We start from the raw sequence: 23303 nt of genomic DNA on the forward strand, positions 1-23303 counted from the left end.
TGCTTTGAGGACTGGGATCCAGGATCACTTCCTTGAAACATTAACAACTGAGTAGTGGACATTGGGAGTTGAGACCTTCTCAAGTGGCAGCCGGGAGCTGAGAGAGATGGTGGGGACCAGTTTGGTGTCAGCTTCCAAAATGACTGAAACAAGCAGAACATCAGGACAGAACTGTTTACCTCCGCACCTTGCTAGTCTCTGAGGGGAATATGATGTCTTGGTTCACGAGTCTGAAGATAATTAGGTATCTCTTCAGTTGTTCAGAGCTTTCCAAATCTTTGGGGTCTCTCTTCTAAAGTTCAAATTTTCTTCCCACCTTCATCACTCTGATTTTTTTTTCCCTATTCCTGTAATGCTTGCATGATTTCTTAACATCTTTGATTATACTGTGACAACAGACTTCTTATATTGCTGAAACCAGTTAACTTCCAGTTCTTTCCACCTCTCAAGTCACTGGTAGCTATATATTTCCACATTTACCAAACAACTCTAAATACTGTAAAAAAGGTCCTTGCATACTGCAAAAAAAAAGGTCCTTGGTGACCTTTCTTTCCTTGCAATAGGTCATTTCCCTTCAGCTTAACATCAGAATCCAGTTTCCAAATACTTCTTGCATAAATGATTGAGATTTGACTTAGTGGAAATAACAAGACACTCTTTTAGTAGTCATAACTCTTGCATCACTGGGAGGATTACTGTGATCCATAATGTCCAACAGATACAGAGGTGCTTTGCTCATTGTGGCCTAAATTAATTTACAGCTAGTCAAATCCCAAATCTTTGTGAAAACTGAGAAATGGGAATATGTAACAAAATTCAGCCCTTACAATCCTTTGTTTCCACATAGCTTTAAGTCTTCCATGTGTTCCTGCCACATTTGCCTTTGAGCCTTTTCCACTCTTCCCTACTTTACATCTTTTCTCACAATAGCTACAGTTCTAGTACTCTCTCACAAACACTTTTCAGTAGTTGCACTGATAGAAAGAAATGGTATGCAAATGTGTGTAGTGACCTGACTAGTTTTTACTATAACTGATCTTACAGTGGAGATATCTTTGTAAACTGACTGGACAAATTTGTTCATGGCAATATGCAGTTTATTTATCTGTCTTGCCTGTCTTATCTATGTGTCTGAACTCTTCCATCTTCATAATTACAGCATCTAACAGCTCCCAAGCTTAAAGTAATGAAGTTAATTTTACTTCTATTTTCTCTAAAGAACACTGTCTAGGCTTTAAAATTTCTCTGGGTAAGGAATTTATTGCCTTTTTGGTTATAAAATTGTTTTGATCATTTTGAACACAATGTAATTTAAATTAAAGCAAGTAATAAAACCTTGGCTGAAGTGTTCAGTTTTAAAATGAAACTGGAGAAGACCAAAAAAGTCTTTTGGTCAATATGCCAATGGGATATGACTGGATTTAACATGGTTTCATGAGTCAGTATCTTTTAAATAGGTGCTTTACCTCCTCTTGATTAAATGTAATTTTACCCCAAAATTTGACAAAATGATACATTGATATTGCCACACCATATGAATTGCCCCACACCCACTATCTAGAAATACTTTGAATGTGTATATATGGACATTTTTTTCCAGACCCTGTAAACTAATCAAGACCCATCTTGAAAAGTAGTTGGATCACAACCTCATTATAAATGTGCATAGGATGTTTCAGGAAATGAAATGCACATCACTTTCTCAGTGAAGAGCATGGGTCTTTGAATTAGTACACATTTCAGTGGTGGTGTGATGCTGAGAAAGTTGTCTTGCAAGATCTGACACGGAGGTGACGTTCCCTCTCCTAAGTCATCACAGACCATAATAACAGTATATACTGGATCTAACAGAAGCTACGGTTGGTTTCCATTGGAAGAGTATGCTTCTGAGTAGCATTCTGCTGCAACAGAATTTGTTGAAAAATGAACTGTTATGGAGAGAATCATGTGTTAAAACTTTTATTTATTCCAAAATTCATGTCTCTCTTTGGAGACAATGTGGATTTATTTCACATAGATGTTCTCTCTGTGGTTGTGCTCTGAGATATCCAGGTATAAGACATATTTTATCCAAAATTATATGACCTACAATTCAGAAAAATCTGTTTGTCTGTGGTCATTAGCTGGAGTAATTCAGACACTGTAGTTATGTACCTTTTGAAGCAGAGTTTCTTACAGAGTAAGGACAGAGCACATTTGCATCTGGCGGCAATAAGCCAGGGAAGCGTATCTTGCATTTTCCACACTACCAGTTGGATATGGAAGTCGTCTTCAGGGTTGGTGCCACAGTGTAATGTCTGTCTATGCACTTAAGCCTTGGAAAAGGTCTACCTTGGAGAGGATTGCATGATGGCAGTGTGCAGTCCAACATCTTTATTGAATATACGGCCTCTAGTGCTGTGGGGATCTTGTAAGCTGAATACGTGAAATATTCGTGTATACAAGAATATGGTGCTGTATACGTGCAATTGTTTCTTCCTGCTGGCACATAAGTTTCTTTGAAGACAGCTTTATCAACTATGGAAAGTGAAGACAAAAAGTTTCCCTGTAAACTTTTTCTAACTACAGAAGCAGGAAGAGGGATTGGGGAGGGTGCATGGGGGGGAGACGTCACAAGTAATCCTTATCAACTGATTCCCTTCTTATCTATAACGCACAGATGACAGCTCTGCTCTCTTGAGTCCACAAATTAGCGAGAGGACCTCTGACTTTTTTCTCTATGACAGACTCTTTCCTTTCTCTATACAGTGCATTAGCTTTTCCAAATGTAACACTGATCAGCACATTGAAAAGAATACAGTGTTGGACATGCCTTCCAGCTGTCGCACATATAAATGTTTAATGGCAACTATCTTTTAGATACCTCTTAGATTTAAATTCAAAGAAATGTGGAATTATTAAGTACATTGATGTGTGTTTGACAGATGTTGTTGCAAGCATTTCTTACACATTCAAGATGGTTAGGAATATAGACATTTCAGAAAATTATTTTCTTAATATCTGTCCTGAAGTGAAATTGAATTGGGACTTTGATCTTCTACATTATCTGAATAGTAAATTCCCCTGCAATGGTATGGTTGGTTGAAGGTTAGCTTCATAGACTGATATTCCAGCTTCAACCTTCCAAGAATATGTATGTGTCATAGACTGCACCAAAAAATGCCACCTTTTTGTAGTTAAATGAAAAAAAAAAGCATTAGAAAAACATGATGCAGCAATGTTAATGTCACTGACCATCTTGAAAAATCATGTGGAGAAGTCATCACTTACAAAGAGACCGTACTTATTTGTAAAAATAAACTTGTCTAACTCAAATTTTTCTACCTCAAATGGTCACTGATGGTGACCAGTGTGATTTGTGGATTAAAGCAACATGAAAGAAATTCTCATTTATATGAAAGACTGTCTGCCAAAGGTTAGTAAGAGTTTTGGTAACCATCAAAAGCACAAATTTGTTTTGAAAACATCAGAACACTATAGCACTGTGACAGCTTGTTGCTTCACTAGAGAAGTTCAGAAAACTGGAGGCAAGATAACCTGAGAGCCATTATGTTTACCATTGTGGATGGGACGACTGACAGCAGGATAAATTCATTTCAAACAACCTAGAATTGGAGCTGCCAGTCAGGGATCTAGCAAAGTGTTCTCACTGCCCCACAGGAGACACAGAGAGATCCCTTCTGAGGCAAAAATGCTCTAAGACACTCTTAGTCACATTTGCAGGTGGGAACTTTTCACTACCTTTTTTCCCACTAAGTACTTGCTCTTTCATCTACCTTCAGTCCATTAGGTACATAATATCACAAAGTCACAGAATGGTTAGGGTTGGAAGGGACCTTTTAGAGATCATCTAGTCCAATCCCTCTGCCATGGTCAGGGGCATCTTGCACTAGATCAGGTTGATTAGAGCCCTATCCAACCTGACCTTGAACACTTCCAGTGATAGGGCATCCACAACTAGGGCAAGCCCTAGCCTCTGAAACTTTTTATTTAAAATTAAGGAGGGCAAGAGAGAATTGAAACATAATCCCTGAATTAGCAGACACATTTAGCTTGCCTTCTCAACAACAGGCTGTGTGGCTGCTCTAAGGACAAAATAGATGCTTGCCCCTTTAAAGCTTTTAGAAAGCTGAAAATGCAGTAGATAAAAATAAAAAATATTGTGGTTCAAGCTACAGACAGAGAAACTAAATGAAGAAATAGGCAAATGAAATATCTGAGCTCAGCAGACTGCCAGAGGGACTGTTAGAACTGAGTGTGTACCAACTCTCTTCTTGCTTCTTCACAGTGCATCACCTTCCAAAACACATCCTAGAAAACTGTTTTCCATAGTTCTTTAAAGTACTGGCTACCTACTGTGTCTTTTACAATTGCTTACAGGCTGATTTTAAAAGGTATTTGCTCTAAAACTCAGTTCTGACTCCTAAAAAATCAGCAGAACAACAACAAAAAAACCCCACCCTTTCATATTCAACATAGTCAAAAGCAGTGAATTTAACAATACAAAAGCTATGTCCTGTGTTTTACTGCATTAGCCCTACAGATCCAATTGATATGAGAGACAACCTTGTGAGATGTGGAGTTGTTCACTAATATCTACTTACGGCAAACTCAGGCTAAATTCTGTGCTTGGTAACAGTAAAATAGAACTAAGCCTTACAACCTCAGCGATTGGTGCCAATCTGTGAGGTGAAAAGGACCTTGAATTTCAGAGATTAGGGGGCTAACAAACAGAATCAATTATATTTCACATGTAGATTAAGTTGTTCTGATGCAGAATCACTTGAGTTATGACTGTTAAAATGCAATAGTCACTTGACCAAAGCTCAGAGACTTGTGTCTCAACATGTATATTTTAACTCTAATACCACAACAAGAAATTATGCAGAAGCATAGTGTTTACAATTAAATTAGAAACTATAGGAATTCCATGGCCATTGGCCATTGGCAATGCTTTAGAAGGTGTCTGCAAGAACACTGTTTTTCAATATTTTTTTTTGATAGAAGTACATCCGTATTATTTACCATTAGCTACAGCTGTGAACCAGATATTGAAGTGTCATCAGTCATAAAAATTCTTCTCTTCTGTTCAGTCCCCAAATTTGCTGTCCCCACTTGTGGTTTAGGTCATACTTGATACTAAAGCTCTTCATATAGTTTGCAATATCACAAATAATGCTTGTGAAATGCAGAGGACTGACATATGTTTTTTTAAAAAAAAAAAGTGACCTCATCTCTCCTGAGCAGAACCTTCAATTTCCTTGCTCTGTATTTCCATCAAGTTTTCATTTTATGTCTTCTCTTCTTACCCTTTTCATCCTATTCGGTATGTCCAGCTATTGCTTTCAGTAGTTAAGGCCAAAACTCAGAATTCTTGAGATTTCAAGTTCCATTCCTATCTTTGATCGTGACATAATATGTGATTTTGAGTCATCTGCTAACTTATCAGTGCATCTGTAAAATGGAGTTTTTTGTATCTGCCCAGCAGTGTGGCATATTTTGAAATTAACTAAATAATTTCCTGTGTGACTATGAGGTATTATTAAGTACCAAAGACTTCAGTACACAAAGTCAAAAGACAAACTGAACAGCCTCATTAGCAGGGAAAGATTTTCTCACTAACTGATGACATGGAAACAAATGCATTTTTAGTAGAATTACATGCAGTTAAATGAGGTGCTGTGCTTTCATTCACTTCTCAAAGGCAGGATCAACTTTCCCAGTGACATTCCTGCAACTTCTTGTACAAACTCTTCTAAAATTTTGCAATGAGAATATATGACATTTTTTTCTCAAAGTTTTAACATTGCAATCGCAAAAAGGACCTGACTTCGTAATTATGAAGCCTGCCAATCCTTGCCCTCCCTATAATGTACATTGAGAAAAGTTTATTCCTGTATCTTCAGAGTTACTTTTTGCATGTGTAGACTCTTTTGCAGATTTCTTCTCTCTAAACTAAACAAGGCTAGTGCTTTCAATTCTTGCATTTTTTTTAATTTTTGCAGTTCTGCCACACAACTTTAATAGAGCTGGACTGAACAGTACAATGTCTTAATTTGTACAACAAACAAAAATTGCTGCTTGTATACCCCAGCATGCCATTTGTCTTTTTTACAATTGTCTTCACAACTGTTGCTGTCCCCACCAGATCCTTCTCTGCCATTCTGTTAACTGACAGCTTCTTCCCCATCCAGTATTTATGCATATGTTTATTCATATCTATAAGCATTTGTCCATATTCTTTCAGTCTGCATCTCCAGTTCGTTGAGATGATTTTGAATCCTGGTATTATCTGCAGATTTAATAGTCTCCAGTCACTGGAAAAATAAAATTACCCCTGAATATTGGATGCAGTAATTCAGATACTGTCCTAAAAAGTGCTGAGGGAGAGAATGACTTCCCTTAATCTACTGGCTATGCTCTTGTTAAAACAGCCCAGAATACTGCACACTGTGTACTTACTCTCTATACGTTTACTGAACTACTTTATGTACTTAACTACCCATCTATCGTGGTAGTTAATTCTGTTTAAACAAACTGTTTCCTCAGTCAAACTCTTGAAACTTACTTGTGTTGAATAGTATTGATATTATTCATTTTACCACCAGATGGTAGAAAGACAGTAGTGGGATGGACTCATTGTTAAAGTTCCCAAGTAGTGCCATGGTACATATTGTCAGAGCCTGAGTGCATTCTCTCTCCACTGCTTCTGGGGCTTTGGCTGCCTAGATTCAGAGCCAACGTTCACAGTGCAGCTGTCTGACCTTAAATCAAATTGCTGTGAGAAGCCTCACCGGGGCTTGGCCTCCCCTACTTTCAGGAGCTGCTTCTAAGCTGGGTGCTCACCCTTGGTCTCTACCTGAGCTATGCTGCAGCTATGCCGGTGCCTTTACACGGGCTTAGCTGACCTGGATACTGATCCTGACCTGCGGACTTGAATTCCTGGCTAGATCTTCGACATGTCTTATCACTATCGACTTGTCTGGCAATCACTGGACTGCTGGCTGACCCTGTTTACCATCACACAGCTTATCTGCTATCCTTGTTCATATACAGTGGGACTGCATGCCTGACAGTGCCCTTACTGTCCCTGTCTGCATTGTGGTGATGCCAACTTCCTGGCTCACCTTCCCTTATGGAACAGCTCCTCCTGCTGTTCCTTGACACATATGGCCATTGTAATCTAAATTTCATCCATAACTCTCCCTCTGGACTTGCAGTATGTTGAGTAGCTTTTGAAACAGATGTACTGATAGTAGGCTCTGTATAAAGTACATATGGGGATATGTACTTTGCTAATTGTCTCTATGAAGATGGGGAGTTCAGGTTCAGCCTTGAAAAGTTAGCTAATGACACTATGAAGCCATCAGAATTAGCAAGGCATTTAAAAGCTAAGCATGAAGACAAACCTCTACAATTTTTTTCAGCAACGTTTCAAGCTATGTGACATTCAATCCAGTCATTTACAAAATTTCACTGAACTTAATGATAAATATTTAGAAGCCTCCTTTGAGGTTTCTTACTTCATATCAAAAGACAAAAAGCCACATACCACTGGGGAAACATTTTTCTTCCTGCCATGGTAAAAATGGCTGAAGTAATACACAGAGAGGAATATAGCAGCAAACTAAAATGCATTCGTCAGCAAACATTGTTGGAGGATGCATGGAAAACATTGTTGAAGATTCAAAGAAACAAATATCAGTACAAATTACAGTGTGAGAGGCTTGCTGTGCAGCTGGATGAAAGTTCAGATGTTCCTAACTTTCTCAGCTTATGGTATTTGCTAGATTCTGTTTCGATAGTGAAATACATGAAGAACTATTTTCTGTGAGCCACTAAGGAAAGATCTACCAGAGAAGCTATATTCTCAACAATAAATTACTTCTTTAATAAAGATGTTTTATGGAAAAGCTGTGCAAGTGTAACGACCAGTGGAGAAGCTGCTTTGAGTAAGAAAAGGATTGTGTGGTAAGGTTACATAGATAGCACCACACCTGAAAGTCATTCACTGCATTGTTCATAGGCAAGCTGTTGCAGCAAAGAAATGGGAGCCAGACGTGCACATCGATGTGGCTAATTTCATAAAAACAAGACCTAGAAACTGTAGAATCTTTACAATACTTCACAGTCAGATGGGGAGTGACTGTGAAAATCCTTTGTACCTGTGGTGGGTTGACCCTGGCTGATTGCCAGGTGCTCACCAAGCCACTCTATACTCCCCCTCCTCAGCAGGACAGGAGGAGAAAATATGATGAAAAACCTGAGAGAGGGAGATCACTCAGCAATTACCATCACAGGCAAAACAGACTTGACTTGGGGAAATTAATTTGATTTATTGCCAATCAATAACAGAGTACGGTAGTGAGAAATACAGAACAAGACCAAAAACCTTTCCCCTCCACCCCCTCCTCTTCACTCATGACTCTTCTACCTCTTCCCCCCCTGAGCAGTGCAGGTGGATTGCAATCAGTTCATAGCACTTCGTCTCTCCCACTCCTTCCTACTCACACTCTTCCCTTGCCCAGTGTGAGATCACAACAAAACACCATAGATTCAGGGGAAGCTAAAAGAAAAAAAAAAAAAAAGACTGTAAAACAAGTGTACTAAAGCACCCAGTTCCCTGATGGATGGGATGGCCTCCCTAGCTATTCCATTACAAGTCCATAAGTGGAGTTGAACCAAGGTCTGAATCCTTTGTTTTGGGGTTGGGTTTTTTGGGTTTGGGTGGGTTGGTTTTGGGGTTGTTTTTTTTTGGGGGGGGGGGATTTTTGTTTGTTTGGGGTTTTTGTTTGGTTTTGAATTTGTTTGGGGTTTTTTATTAGGAAAAATCAAGCATATAGTGAGTGGGCTGTGAGTGTCTTTTCTGCAAACCTAGGACTCACAGTGAGAATGCTTGCCAAACAGTTGCAGGAGTGAGAGAAGAGGAAGAATGTTAACTGCATGATGGCCAGATGTGGAAATCAGATCGGAAACCTCAAACAGGTTTAAGAGACTTCAGGCATCTGTGTACAAAATTTGGTTCACTGTGTGTTTTCTGAAAATGTCTTCTATTTCCTGTACTTTCTGATATTGAAATTATCTTTCTCTCCTCCCAGATAGGGGTATGGGGCCCAATCCTAGCATGAGAGAGAATACACACATTTGAAACTATTCTCCATCTTTACATACATAAATTCAGAGGGTTCTGTGAAAACTGGATTATACAACACATTTTTTAAAATGCATCTGAGCCCTTTAAATGCAAATCCTTTCTCTGAAATGAAAAGACCGTAATTGAATCTCTATCCAATTTGCATGCTTAAAGAAAGCAGCTGAGCTATTAATCATCAAAAAAATGTAAAGTAATGGAAATATTAAATGACATTATTATACTTCTTCCTCTGAGATAAATAGGTGAGCAGGTGCTGATAACAGCTAGTTGGGATTGGCATTGCCCTGCAAATCTAAGGTTTTCAGGAGCCCATGAAAAGCAGAGTAAAAATTGTGAGTTCTTGAGTTGCTATGTCCACATTATTTTCTCTCCTTTTTCTAGCAATTGCTATAATTGAATCCATGGCAGGACTTCTAGGAAATGGAACTATCTTGGCTGTCAGGTCAACTAGCTGCATCAGGAGCAAAATATTGTCTTCGTATGATATGATTATGATCTTTCTGAGTTTATCCAGATTCTTTTTGCAGTCCTGGATGATGCTGGATTTGTTCCTAAGTCTGTTTTGCAAAACCTCCTATTATGAAGAAAATTTGTTTGTAATTTTCAAGACAGTTTTTATGTTTCTGAACTACTCCAGCCTCTGGTTCGCTGCCTGGCTTAGTGTCTTCTATTGTACCAAGGTTGCTAGTTTTACGCAGTCTTTTTTCATCTGGCTGAAGCAAAGAATTTCCAGTCTCATGCCTTGGATGCTGATAACATCATCTTTTTTCTCCTTTGCAACCTCTCTTCCCTTCGCATGGGATATCTACAATGTACACAACAACTTCACTGCTCCTTTAACCATGACAAACTCTTCAGAAAGAAGAGTCACAATAAAAGCTAGTTTATTTTTTTTTATTCTTCTCTGTAATGCTGGTATAACTTTGCCTTTAATAGTTTTTGCTGTTTCAAGCATCTTGCTGATTAGGTCTCTGTGGGTACACACCAGACAGATGCAAAATAATGCAACTGGCTACAGGGATCCCAGCTTAGAGGCTCATATCAGTGCCATCAAGTCAGTCTTTTCCTTCCTTATCCTCTATGTTACATATTTTATTTCTTTGGTTCTCATTTTATCCAACTTCTTTTTACCTTTAAGCATTGGGGAAGCCATATGTATAGCTGTAATGGCTGCCTGTCCTGCAGGACACTCTATGGTCTTAATCTGGAGCAACCCCAAATTTCGAGAGCTGCCAGCTAGGATTTTGCACCATGCAAACTGTCATGTCAGAACTAGATCTATGTAAAAGATGCGGGGCTAGCCTGGGCTTTCTGGTTTAGATCTAAATTAATTAAACTGAAGTCACTAGAGGTATAAAATAATACAAGCGTGAATTAGATTATAGCTCTGATCTGGAATCATGAAGAAGCTGGGAATTTGCTTTACTTGGATGTGATCCTTGTAATGAAGAACTCTGCAGGTTCTCCTCTATTTTAAAAGATTGCCTGCAGAACGTAAGTACTGTGCTTCCTGTACTTTCTTTGGAAATCACCACTATTTCTCTAAGACAGCAGAAAAACAAGGCCAAGACTCAGACAATAATGTAATCATTTGAAATGGTTTAAGTTACAAATCAGACTCTCATGATACTAACTGAACAGACTTGCTAAAGCACAGGCATGCTCAAATTTTATATGTCAATATGAAGCTTGAAGGCTGTTTCTGGTTAGTACAAGCACATAATGAGGATGCTAAGGAATTCCCAAGAATTTGGTAATTTCTTACTGATTTTTTTCAACTGCTCTTTGATTCTATAAGTAGAAAAATATTTGCTGATTCTAAAAACATCTTTAAGTTTCCAGAATGATTCAGTGAAGAATGACACAGTCTTTTGAACTTCCTGCCATTGCTGAACTAGTAATCGATGACTGTGTTGCCAACAAAAAGATACATTGGAAGACTCTCCAAAATCCTGTGATAAGAGCTAATAGGAAAAAGAATTTCCTTAATGTCAGACTTTTCTGAAGAATTAATTGAAAGGTTAATATTTCAGGGTGTGCTATAGAGCATAGATTCCTCAAATCAGAAGCATGGATTTGTGTCATTTAAATATTGTCAAGTATCAATAAATTTCTGAATTATTAAAATTAATTAATTAATATTACTAAGAAAATAGTTCACCAATGTTTAAATATATGGCTTGAAATTCTCTTTAAAAGTTTCTAGAAACTGCACATCTCCATGAAATGTCTCAATTTTCAGAAGCTGTGTCCTGTAATTTTTTTCTACGCAGGAATTCCTTCAGCTTTAGAAATAAATTACAAATTCCTGGGCAAATCACATTTTTTTGGCAGAGTCCAAAACTCAGCAAATTATTGTTACATTAGAACTGGAACTTTATGATCCTTTTCAGTTGCAGTGGGAGTTTACATTCTTTTAAAGTGATCATCACTGAAATATATATGGCTTGAGCCTTGTGTTGACTAAGCCCATTCTGATTTAAAATATCTGGTTTTGATGTTGTCACAGTCAATCTGTTTGAAGCAATGTATTAAACTGAGTTTGTGCAAGAATTGGGTTTTTTAAAAGATTTAAAGATAGCAAGTTAATGAATTATTTCTGTTGGAGTCTTTCTTCCCCTTTATGACATAAACCATTCCACAGGTGACAGCAGTGGCTTGCAGAAGAATTTTGTATGGCATTTAACAGAGCTGGTGAAAATTCAGGACATGGCAATGACACCATGATGTGGCATTTTTTCCACCTATGAAAAATGATGGCTCCCAACTTAGCACCATGAAACACATGTTGGGAGATTTGGTCTGTCCTCTGCCCCTCCATGGTGTCCCCTCACTGGCCTTAGGGAAAAAACCTCCTGTCTCTCTGATGACAGGAACAAGAAAGACACATGGAGTATGGTGAACCCATAAAATACGTATTTTGTCCTGCTCCAGGCTGAGCTATAAGACATGTGGCTGCTCAGCAGGGATACCCTGAAAAGCCTCTGTCATGTAGTTTGGTTTATATTACATTATTCCTTTTCCATTTTCCCCCTCATGAATAAAAAATTTAACCATGTTCCTCAGTGGACATGAGATTTGAAAGAGGTTCCTGTGTTATTTTTCAGACTCTTTAAGTGGGTCTTCCCTCCAAAGCTTTCTTTGCATACAGTTAAATGAAAAAGTTACCTGTGCATCAGCATGTATTTTGAAACCTAAGAGGGAAAGTAGACAGAAATACTGGAAGGCACCTTATAGGGTCAATCTTCTGGTAGACCTTTCTTTCTGTAACTGATCAGCTAACTAACTTGTCATAATAAAAATATCTTCAAAATGTGTTTTATAAACAGTCTACTAAATCCTTGTTGTTCTATTTTATAAATTATTAAATAAGATTGATTGGCATTTGTTTTGAGGAAAAAAGCAAGCCATGTACTAGTAGGAAAATAATAGTTGCTAGAGTTATGATTCTTTGATGCCATGCATCTTATCTGATAGTAGGCATTTTTCTCTTTTCTCTGTTTTGTTTGTAAGACGGAAGTTGGTTTGATTCCCACATCTTAAACTTACAAGTTTGCAACCTGAAGAAAGTTTGAAATTCATCTTATCAGATCCTTCTAAAACATCCCAACTATTTCCACACACACCAGTGCTACTCAGAGGCTCTAGCAGCTCTATTTAAAATCTGGTTTGGTAAATCAAATCAGGAAACAAGCAAAGTTCAAAGCTCATGCTGTTCTAGCACTAGCAGAATGAGATGATACAAATCATATTCTCTTGTAGCTCTTTTCATTGAGGATCCAGGGGGGGAAGAAAGAAAGAAACAAACAAACAAACAAACAAAACCCACAAGACTTTCTAGAAAACTGCTCAAATGTAGCCTAAAATAAAGATGCCGGTATTTGAAGCAAAGATCTTTTCCACTAGAGAGACTTTTCTGGATTTCTGTAATTGACTAGTTTAATCAGAAGCCTTTCTTTTTGCCTGATGAGCAAATTCCTTGTAAACTACTCTGTTATGTGATTTTTATTCGCTGAAGGAGTATTATAACATTGCAACATTATGACTATATTTTAACAACGTATATGGCCTTTAGATTCCTTTTTACTGGACAGACAGGAAATTACTTGTGTTGAACTGCATGGGACTGTGGACTATTTGATAGTGATGAAGCCATACACAGAAAAGGCCCTGAACAAAATGTCACAATCAGAAGTTCAGTTTTGTGATAATATCAATATATTGTATTAAAGTAGCCTATAGATGACTGGTAAATTATAAAATCCTTCATAATGATAAAAAAATCATCAATGAGTAATTCAGAGAAAAAGGACAACAGGCCTCATTTGCTTTCTAAATCACAGTCTGGCCTCTTTTCCAAGTAATGAAACAATAATTTGATTTTAGTCATTAGCTCAAGGCAAGAAATGCAAAGATGTGCTATGTAGTTGACAGATCACTACAGGATCCTTCTTTGATTTGCATACCCATAAGCACAGCTGGAATTTTCATAACTGAAATTCTGGAAAACATGCTATGGACTCTATTTTCAATGCCCATCAGAACATAATTTTAAGAAATAGGAAAACTTATCAACAGGACACAGATACAGGTCATTCCTCACACACCTTCCTGAAATGAGCACTACATGTACACACCAACATTTACATGCACATGTATATATTGGCAACTGGGCATCTTGTATGATGGTTATTTGTATCTCTGCATGTGCATATACAAATGGAAGACAGGACTTTGACATTAAACTAGATAGCTACTTAAATATATATCTTTTAAAAGGGCATAGTATCTTCATTACACTTCATTTTCTTTCATCTTCATGTGGCTTAATTTGTGGAGATATGGAAATGCAACTGTTACTCATGCCTAAAACAGTGTATCTGATATGGCAGGTTGTAATATTCTTACACAAGCCCAATTTTGCTGCTTAGGCCAATTCACTGAGCTGTCTTTGCATCCACCTTCTTACTTTTTACTTAAGCAGTGAAAGCTCTTAGAACAATACCACTGTTCATGAAGGGGAGTTAAAATGATGATACCTACACTTAGCTTTTGAATTATTTTCCTCTATCTTATGAAATGGAATTCTTTTCTTTCTTTTTTGACACCTGAAATACTACACTAAGCTCAGAGATGAAAAATGGGATTTCTGTTATCTTCGAGTTGTTACAAAGATATGTGTTTGAATGAATCGAAAATACAGCATGGACAGAAATTCCAGTTTATTGTGATAGTACTTATGTGTTTATAAAAGCCCAGGAGCAGTTAAGATGAGTTCCTCCAAGAATGAAGGAAATTTCTTCAAATTCAAAACATCAAAACACAGTTTGTTGAAACACAATCATAGTAAAGGTGTATCTACATGTATATCTTACATTCATATAAATTCCTAGATTACTTATTTTAAAGGGCAGAAAAAGACACCTGAATAGAAAACCTCATCCTTCCCAGTAAAAATATTCATTTTAACACATGGCGGGGGGGGTGCGAGGGGGGAGACAAACATGACACTAACTGCAAGACAGAGGGAGCAAAAGGGTCAGAGAAAAACTGAGAGAAAAAGTAAACTATTGTATGATTGGTTATAAGTACAAGAGACCAGTAATACAAAAGGAACTAATTAATTAATTGGTGGAGCTTTCCTTAATCATCTGTATTGGGTATTTTCTCTGCATCTAAGTATATGTTTCTTCACCATTTATGTTGGAGGTCACCACATTTTTCAACTCCTGGACAGGCAGGATCATCAAAGTCTTCACTGTTTGGCACATTCCTTCCAACCAGAGGCAGGATCATAAGGACACATTATGTAAACAGCCTACATTATTTCTCAGTGAGTTGTGTCTTTTATGGCAAAACTAGGTCATCTTCTATAAGAGAAGCAGAGGGGGCAGCATATTCATACATGTTCCAATTGCTAGAAGAACAATATAACTTTTCTCAGGAAGCAAGAAAGTAAGAGGAGGACATTGAATTGTAGAAACATTTGACATACATATGGATTTTCTCTGCACACTTGAAAACATTTAAGACTGTATTTTTGAGGAAGTCACAGTTTTGTGTCTAACATTCTTAGCAGAGTAGCTTAGTCTTATAGTTACACCATAAATGAGGCAGAAATTTGTATACTCCTGTGCTCATCACAAATGAGTCTCAAGGGTTAAGTGGATGAATTAAATCTCCATACATACTCTTTTATGTACCCAATACTTTAATGATTAACTGAGTGTAAGTTAATCTTTCAAATTCTTTTAAAGCTTCTTTGTACAGTTATCATATAACTGTCTAATTATTTGGTTTGAGTGTAAGTTCTTACTGTAAATGGTATTATAGTTTCACACTACATTTACAGCTTCAGATATTTTATAGATAATTTCCTAAGTTTGAATAATTTTAGCTTTTGCATTTGTAAGAAAATTTTTTTATGATTAAATAAGAGTAAACTGTGCTTAGTCCTGTAATTTTTTTTTCATCGAATAACATCATGTTACTGATTAAAGTGTTCTGCATATCATATCCAAATTTGCAGACATATGGTATCTGTGGATTTTTCACAGACTATTTTTTTCAAGGTTTCCTGACAACAGTGACTTTGAGAATTTTGAAAATAAGATGACTGTTATAACTGCTGTTATCTGATGTAGTTCATCTTTACTAACGGGTTAATCAAAACACTTATGAACTGTGGTACGCGTCTGCTCTCTGACCACAGTAAGAACTCAGAGATACCAGGGCACAGATACTACAGATAGCTACATATTTAGAAGTCGTCTACAGAAATATTAACTTGAGAAACAATATTACCAGTCTGATGTATAGGCATCATTATGCAAGCAGGCTTGCTATTCTTGAGGAGTAACTTTTCTCTGGTTATTGTTGCAATTCTGTACATTTTTGTGACTTGCCAACAATAACTCACCCTAAACAATGGTAGCGTCAAATGTAAAGATAAGTCATTGTCACTTTGTTAGGAGCAACAACCATGCTATTTCTGCAAGCCAGAAGAGGATTTAATCCCTACTATTTCCTTTATATAACATGTAAGAAAGCCAGATTAAAAATAGAAGTCAAAAAAACACTGGAAGAAACTCCTAAAATTGTCTAGATCTCTCATTGCTTGTCTTTGAAGTTTATTTGTGCCTAGAGTTTTAGTTCTGCAAGCACCAAGAAGTACTCTATACTATTTCTGACTGGAATTCTGGTGGAATAAGAAAACCCGCCACCCTAGGTAAAAGCAGCACATACATTTACCATGCATTTTGTTTGCTCTGCCAGCATGCAGCATAAATCAATAGAGCTGAGCAGCTTCAAAGATCTAATCACAGCTGCCTTATTTTCATTAAGATTTAGTAGGAGAGGAATGTGGTTCTCCTCCTTTTGCTTGTCTACTGTCTAGAATACTTCTTCAAGGAAGAGAACCTGGATTTAGTGTCTTGTGCAACCTGAAAACGTGCAAACAAACATGCCAGCAAGACGTTTACTAGGCAGGAAGGGAGTTGAGCAAGCAGGAGGTTCTCTCCACTCACTTGGTGGAGATGCTTCCTGGTGTAATACTAATTGGAGACAACAGAGAAAGTGACTGCCACTTAAGATATTAAGTGTCCTGAGCTAAGAGAGGAGAGTCCTTGTTTCCAGTTCCTTTTCTATCCATGGATTATCAGGTTTACATGAAACATTTATTGAACAAAAATCCAGTAGAAGGTGGGGGGGGGCCAAACCCAGATGCAACCCTACACATAGGAGCTGAAATGTCTTCCTGGGAGTCAGATGTCATGCTCATTTTTAGGCTATATACCCTTGGCCTGTATTTTTCTATAGAACAGTCCTAAGTGTTCTTTGTACATGGGTTATCATTTCCCTATGGGGATCCTATCACTTCGCTTTACCAAATCAATTTCATATAAACTCCAGAGCCTTGATTATTGATATTAGCTAGACTGGCTGTATTCTAGGTGTATGATACTCAATTTTACTTTTGTAGACTGTTCAGGAAGCAGATGTAGTTTAACTGGCACAGCTTGCAATGAATTTCTATTTTTTTAATTGTCTGTTCATTCTGGGCACAAGATGGAATTGGACAGAAAGATGATACATGGGTTAAACATAGAAAGAGTTAGATGATCCAACTAGGATATGCAAATGGCCATTCACTGTAGTTTGCATCCTTGTGATTACTGATTGGGCTTTTTCAATCAAAGCATTCTTTCTTGAGCTAAGAGAAATGGAAAATCCTATTGCATCTTTGAGGCTTTTCCAGAGATCCACAACTTTATCTTTATCTGGGTACATACCTTAAGAGCAGTTCTATCATCCTGGCTTTAGTTTGATTAATGCCTGTACACAGATGGTAGTTGTGAAAGATAATGAATAATTTTAAGACAGCATCTTGAAAATATGCCTAATATATGTTGTATATAATATAAAAATACAAAAACCTCAGAAGATTAGTCAAAAGTGACTTGCCATACTTGATACCCAAATTTTCAGTGTGCAATTTATTTCCTTGAAAAGATATAGGCATTCTTCTATTCTCCAAACTTGAAAATTTAAGGATTCAACCAGACATACGTAATAGGAGCATTTAAAAATTGAATAGATTTTCTCCTGTAAATCAATACATGTGACACTAAGGTTATTGCAAATACCACTTTCCTTGACAGAAGATTATGCCTTGGAGAAACCCAGACCACAAAAAATATTTAGTTTCATGTTTTTTTATTAATTAAGCTTCTATTTTATTAGAATACATTTTTCATTACTAGATAGCTGTTCACACAGTACATATGCTTACCGCCTTACACAGTTCCCCCTCTCTCTTTCTGTCGCGTGCACGCGCACAGACACACACATGCTCACTCATAGTAATGTGGTCAGAATAATAGCTGAGAGAAGACCAACCTCAGCTGTTTACTCAGTGGCTTTTAGGTTGGTGTTCAGAAAATTCATAAAGGGATCCTTTCATCAAATATACATAATTGGTGTGGGGTTTTTTTTTATTTCTCCTGTATGAGTAGGATTCACTCACACATACCTAATATAATCACAAAAGGAAAACAGAATTAAAATATTAGCAATAGTCAATCACTAGCACTGAAGGAAGAAAATACGCAAACATTGTGAGCAGCAGTAGAAAGTTGATTATTGACTGATCTGCATCCCTAGGATCACCATCTGAAATCCCTTTCTTAAGCTAGAACTGAGTTATTTTCAATCTCACTCTTTCTGAATCTTTCTTTGATACCTAGGAAAAGAAATCCTGAAGAACAGATGTACCATCATTCTCTAGTAAAACATTTCATCCCAGAATAATTCCTGCTGCAACCCTAGTCTGTGGAGTTTATCGGGGAAAAGGCTTCCTCCAGTTTCTGAAATACACTCCAAAATTAATTCTGCGAAGTAATTTCCTGTCATCCCTAACGCATCTTGAATGTTTACTTGTATAGAAACCTAGACACTGACTGTTTTAACAATGCTACTCACTTCAGGCTAGATGCTCCTTTAGTGTGATTTTAGCTGTGACCCTAAAGAGGTTCTAGTACGGACTGCGACTTGTAACAAATGTCATAAAACATTACTTTGTAAATCATTACCACAGAACTCCAAAGACATGATATTATGCGTTTATGGAAGTCAGCTTTGAAAAACAGTTGTTCTTAATTTTTCCATTTGTGTTCATTTGCTTTATTTCTGTTTCACAGTTTTTAAGATTCTTATCTATCATTGTCAATTAACCCAGGTCACAGCTTGGAACATGGTTTAACAACAACTTGGAACCATGGTTCCTTTTTTCCCCCATTTCATTTCTGTGTCTCACTTTCCCCATATATGAGGTGTGAAGACAGTATAGCCTCCACAACTACAGGGCGTAGTGTTCTTCTTCCTCAACCCTACAGAAGGCTATTGCAAGTCAATATGAATATGCAAGAACACAGGTTTGAGCCAATCTCCAGCACTGCCAGCATCAGCAGCCCCATATGCATGTCTATACTGCTTTTCTGTGTATGTAAGGGAGGGGTTCAACAGGCAGATATGCATGAACTTTCTGGTGAAATTAAGGCCTTGGGTTCAGAACTATGAAGAACTCACAGGAGGTTCATGGCTTCCTGTTCAAAAATCCTGCCACATGATCCACATAGCTCACTGGAGCAGGAGAAGAGAGTGAGGAGTCCTCCCCCCCAAGGAGGAAGGAGCGGCAGAGACAACGTGTGATGAACTGACCACAATCCCCATTTCCAGTCCCACTGTGCTGCTGGAGGGAAGGAGGTAGAGCAATCGGGAGTGAAGTTGAGCCCAGGAAGAAGGGGGGTGGGGGGGGGGGGGGGGGGGGGGGGGGTGTTTTAAGATTTGAGTTTATTTCTCATTACTCTGATTTGATTGATAATAAATTAGATGAACTTTTTTCTAAGTTGAGTCTGTTTTGCCCATGACAGTAACTGGTGAACAATCTCTCCCTGTCTGTATCTCAACGCATGAGCCTCTCATTATATTTTCTTCCCCCATCCAACTGAGGAGGTGAGTGACTTTGGTGGGCACCTGGCCTCCAGCTAGTGTCAACCCACCACATTAGTAAATCTCAGAACTATTTTTTAATCTTTATAAGGATCAAGATTCCTGAGACACAACTAAGTTCATAGGATACTTTAGATTAATAAGTAAAAATCTTAAGGATATCTGCCTAACGGCTATACAAATACACAGAAAGCAATCAGAAGAACAGTGACAAGTACCTATTCCCTCTGAATCAGCTACTCCTAAAACCACTGAAGATGACTAACTCCCCCTGTTGTAAAATACTCAATGATGATTCAATTCTCTTTGGAATGCAATGCAAACGAAGGCAGACTGCTGCATAAAGGAGTACAGAAGTTAAAATGGGGAGCTTGGGGAAAGAGGAGAATTTTGTGATAAAACAATGGAATTTTGGGAACGTAGAGGATGGTTTATGGAATGTTTACAGGGAATGGGAAGGGTCATGTTATGGAGGAAAATGGAGAAATGGGGGAAGGGGAGTATAAAAGATGCCATTGCACATAAGCAGTAAACTTGTCTGGTCAGTCCCTGCAGCTGATCACTACAGGCTGTCCTGTCTTCTTATTAAATTCTAACTTCTTTCATGTGAGTATGCTCTTCATTTCTTCTATGTGTGTGATCTGCCAGCAAACTTCAAGCTGGACTCAGTGGTGAGTAAAATGTTTAGGAGCTATGTACTGGAGAATGTGAGGGTCCACAGGCCAGCTACCAGATCCACTGGTTTTTACCTGTGCCTTAAAATTCAGGGATGAAAGATTTAAATATTTAGAGAAAAAGTTTAGAAACCTTATCTTTAAAAAAGGGACAAATACAGACATGCACACATCACCTCCTTCCTGGTGAAACTTGAATAATTTTAATCTTCAGAACAGAGATCCTGGCATTTAATTAAAAATTAGATGTTACCTCACAATTCTCTGAAGCAAAAGCCACAGCATAATGCACCATCATTAATGAAACCTTTCAGAAGCCATTGGATCAGTTGTTCTATCTTTAGCTGATTGCATACTCATCATGAAATCCTGGGCAGTTACCTTGAGTCAATTTTACCATACTTGGCTTGAATAAATAGTGATATCATGACTACTTGGAATTAATAAAAACTGGAGGGGGGAAAAAGTAACAGATAATCATATTAAAAGATTTATTAATTTTAAGGAAAAATGGTACAGGAAAAAAAAAAATAGCCACAAAAAGAAACCACCAAAGTTTCCATGTATAAATTAAAATATCTCAGAGAAAGTGCACTGAAAACTTCTGCCTTAGATCACAATTCAAAGAAGAGGTCACTAAAACTTTACTTTCAATTTAGTTCTCTTAACTCTTGGGGACAGAAGCCGTTCAATGGATCATAAGATCAAAATATAGTTTATTCTGAAACTGAATGACATCTTAACTTTTCTTACAATATAAATCATATTGGCTTGCACTTGAGCCCTCCCTAAAAACAAATTTTGAGTCATACTTTTGTTGGAAAATTTCTGACTGCCACTGCATTTGGGCCCACAAGAGAGTAATGAAATGTATGACTACCTTTTGGAAGTTTTTGAAAAATACATTCATAAAGATTCACAAAGGTAAATGCCACTCCAGATTACTTCATTTCAGATGTTTGTTTAAACCATTGTCAGTTTGAGATACAGAGATTAATCCTTCTCAAAGCTCAGGTTTAACTTAACCACAGGATACATCGCATTTCTCTGAAACTCAAAATCCCTCCAGCACAGCCTGAGTAAGGAAGAAAGTGGTTTCCTTCCTAACTGCTTGTTTTCCTTCAGACACCCCCATCTTTACCTTAGCATTAAGTATATTAGCTCCATCTCTTAGCTCTATCTATGTTTTGTTTCAAGATAACAGCAGTTCAAAGACACATGTACTTATATAGCCCCAAAGCAAGTTTTGAAGCAGCCTGTATTAACTTTGGACAACAAGACATGTGTTTGTGTGTGTCTGTTTATCTTCCTCACCCACTTCCATAGATGCAGAGGAGCCTTTTAGAAACGTGTGCAAGCCTTCTGTACAAAAGGGCTCATATTCTGATTAAATCCATTTAATAGCACTGTAGGACAAATATTTAAGAATTTGTTTTTCCCTGTAAGCCTAGTAGTTTGAAAGCTTACTAGAAGCCCTTACTGATAGCACTGTCTGGTAAGCAGAGAGTACAGCAGCTCTTCTGAACCCTGCAGAGCAACAGTTGCCACAGTGTTGGGGCAGTAGCTCCTTCACCTGCCTACCTTTAGCATGCTAGAAAGGCTGACAGGGATAAACAGCCAAGGGGAAGCAAAAGCAGCTTGCAGGATGACAGTCACTGGAATGCTGCCTGGCTGTGCTGGGTGGAGATTGACAAATTACAGACAAAGATTTGCTGCATTCTGCTAATTTTAATTGGGAAACTGTGTGCCCCTGGAGTTAAAAGTGCGGAAAACAGAGCTCTATAGGGATACAGTTCCTGTTATTCAAGGGGAAACACTGTGTCAGCATGTGGTAGAGGGAATTAAAACAATCAGGCAAGGGCCGTTTGCCTCTTAGTTATGTTGCAGCGAGGGACATATTTTAAAATTCTAAGTTTTAATGTGCAGAGACCGTAAGAGAGAAATTTCACATAGATTCAAGAGCACTTTACCTGCAAAGGGACTGGAGATAAAGATTACTGCTGCAAGCTAAAATGATGTGGTAGGAGAGTGTCTTGTGGGACACGTACTGGCTTATGGATCAGCTCACGTACTGCATTTCTGTCATAAAAGCCTGCATTGGGTGAATTTGCATGAATTAGCAGTGCCTATGTGTATGAATGGGAAAAAAGTAAGCAGAAATCACATCAAGGAAAGGATAAGTAGGTGCTGAGAGGCATCATGTAAAAGTCTCCCAAGAATACATAAGGTCTGGAGACTCTTTGTCCTGGGGATCCACAAGAACAGAAAAACCCAGAACATCAAGAATCTCGAGTCTGTCAGGGCCACCAGCACACAATGATACCAACAGTGGGTTGTACAACTTAGACCACATCCTAGGATGCAATGACTTCTGTGTACAAAGGTAACAGATAAATACACACCCACTGAAAAATGGGCCCTGAAGGACCTTTCTGAGCTCAGTTAGAAGCCCCTGGCATGACAACCCTTTGTTTCTGGGATTGGACTCCCAGCTTTGCTCTAAACAGGTAACTGTCAGTGAGTGTCTGAGTGTGAGGCAATAATTGATCATACTCTGTGAATATTTATCTGCTATTAATAATAACAGCTTGATTCTACATAATAGCTTAACTAGTAAAAGGTGATCTAATAAACATTGATTGTGATCTTTTTCTCCCCTGACTTGAACACCTATTAGAAAATTTACAATTCTACTCATGAAACCATCCTGTCCCTTACTTGACTCTTCAGGATTAGCACAGGCTCATCAGTGGTTGTCTGCCCAAGCTCCATCTGTACCTCACTTGACCAATAAATATTCCATTATTACTGCTCATTCCCCATTCACTGACCTGCCTCCCTTGCATTTTGTTGATCACAGTGTAGTGAAATCTGAGATTTTGCATGTCCACAGGGGAGAGTCTGTTTTCAAGTACCAGGTGAAAATGTTACGTGCTTGCTATGGAGTAAGGTCTTTTTGTCTACTC

The 23303-nt window shown here is 37.9% G+C and overlaps 1 protein-coding gene across 1 annotated transcript; it reads left to right on the top strand.

The window, feature by feature from the left end:
* The first annotated feature begins 9504 nt into the window (after window positions 1–9504).
* Window positions 9505–10440, top strand: LOC104638568 (taste receptor type 2 member 40). The gene has a single exon (XM_010306390.1). The coding sequence runs from the start codon at window positions 9505–9507 to the stop codon at window positions 10438–10440; it is 936 nt and encodes a 311-aa protein (XP_010304692.1).
* The last annotated feature ends 12863 nt before the right edge of the window (window positions 10441–23303 follow it).

This window comes from Balearica regulorum, chromosome 1 (assembly GCF_011004875.1).
Source record: "Balearica regulorum gibbericeps isolate bBalReg1 chromosome 1, bBalReg1.pri, whole genome shotgun sequence".
Taxonomy (NCBI): domain Eukaryota; kingdom Metazoa; phylum Chordata; class Aves; order Gruiformes; family Gruidae; genus Balearica; species Balearica regulorum.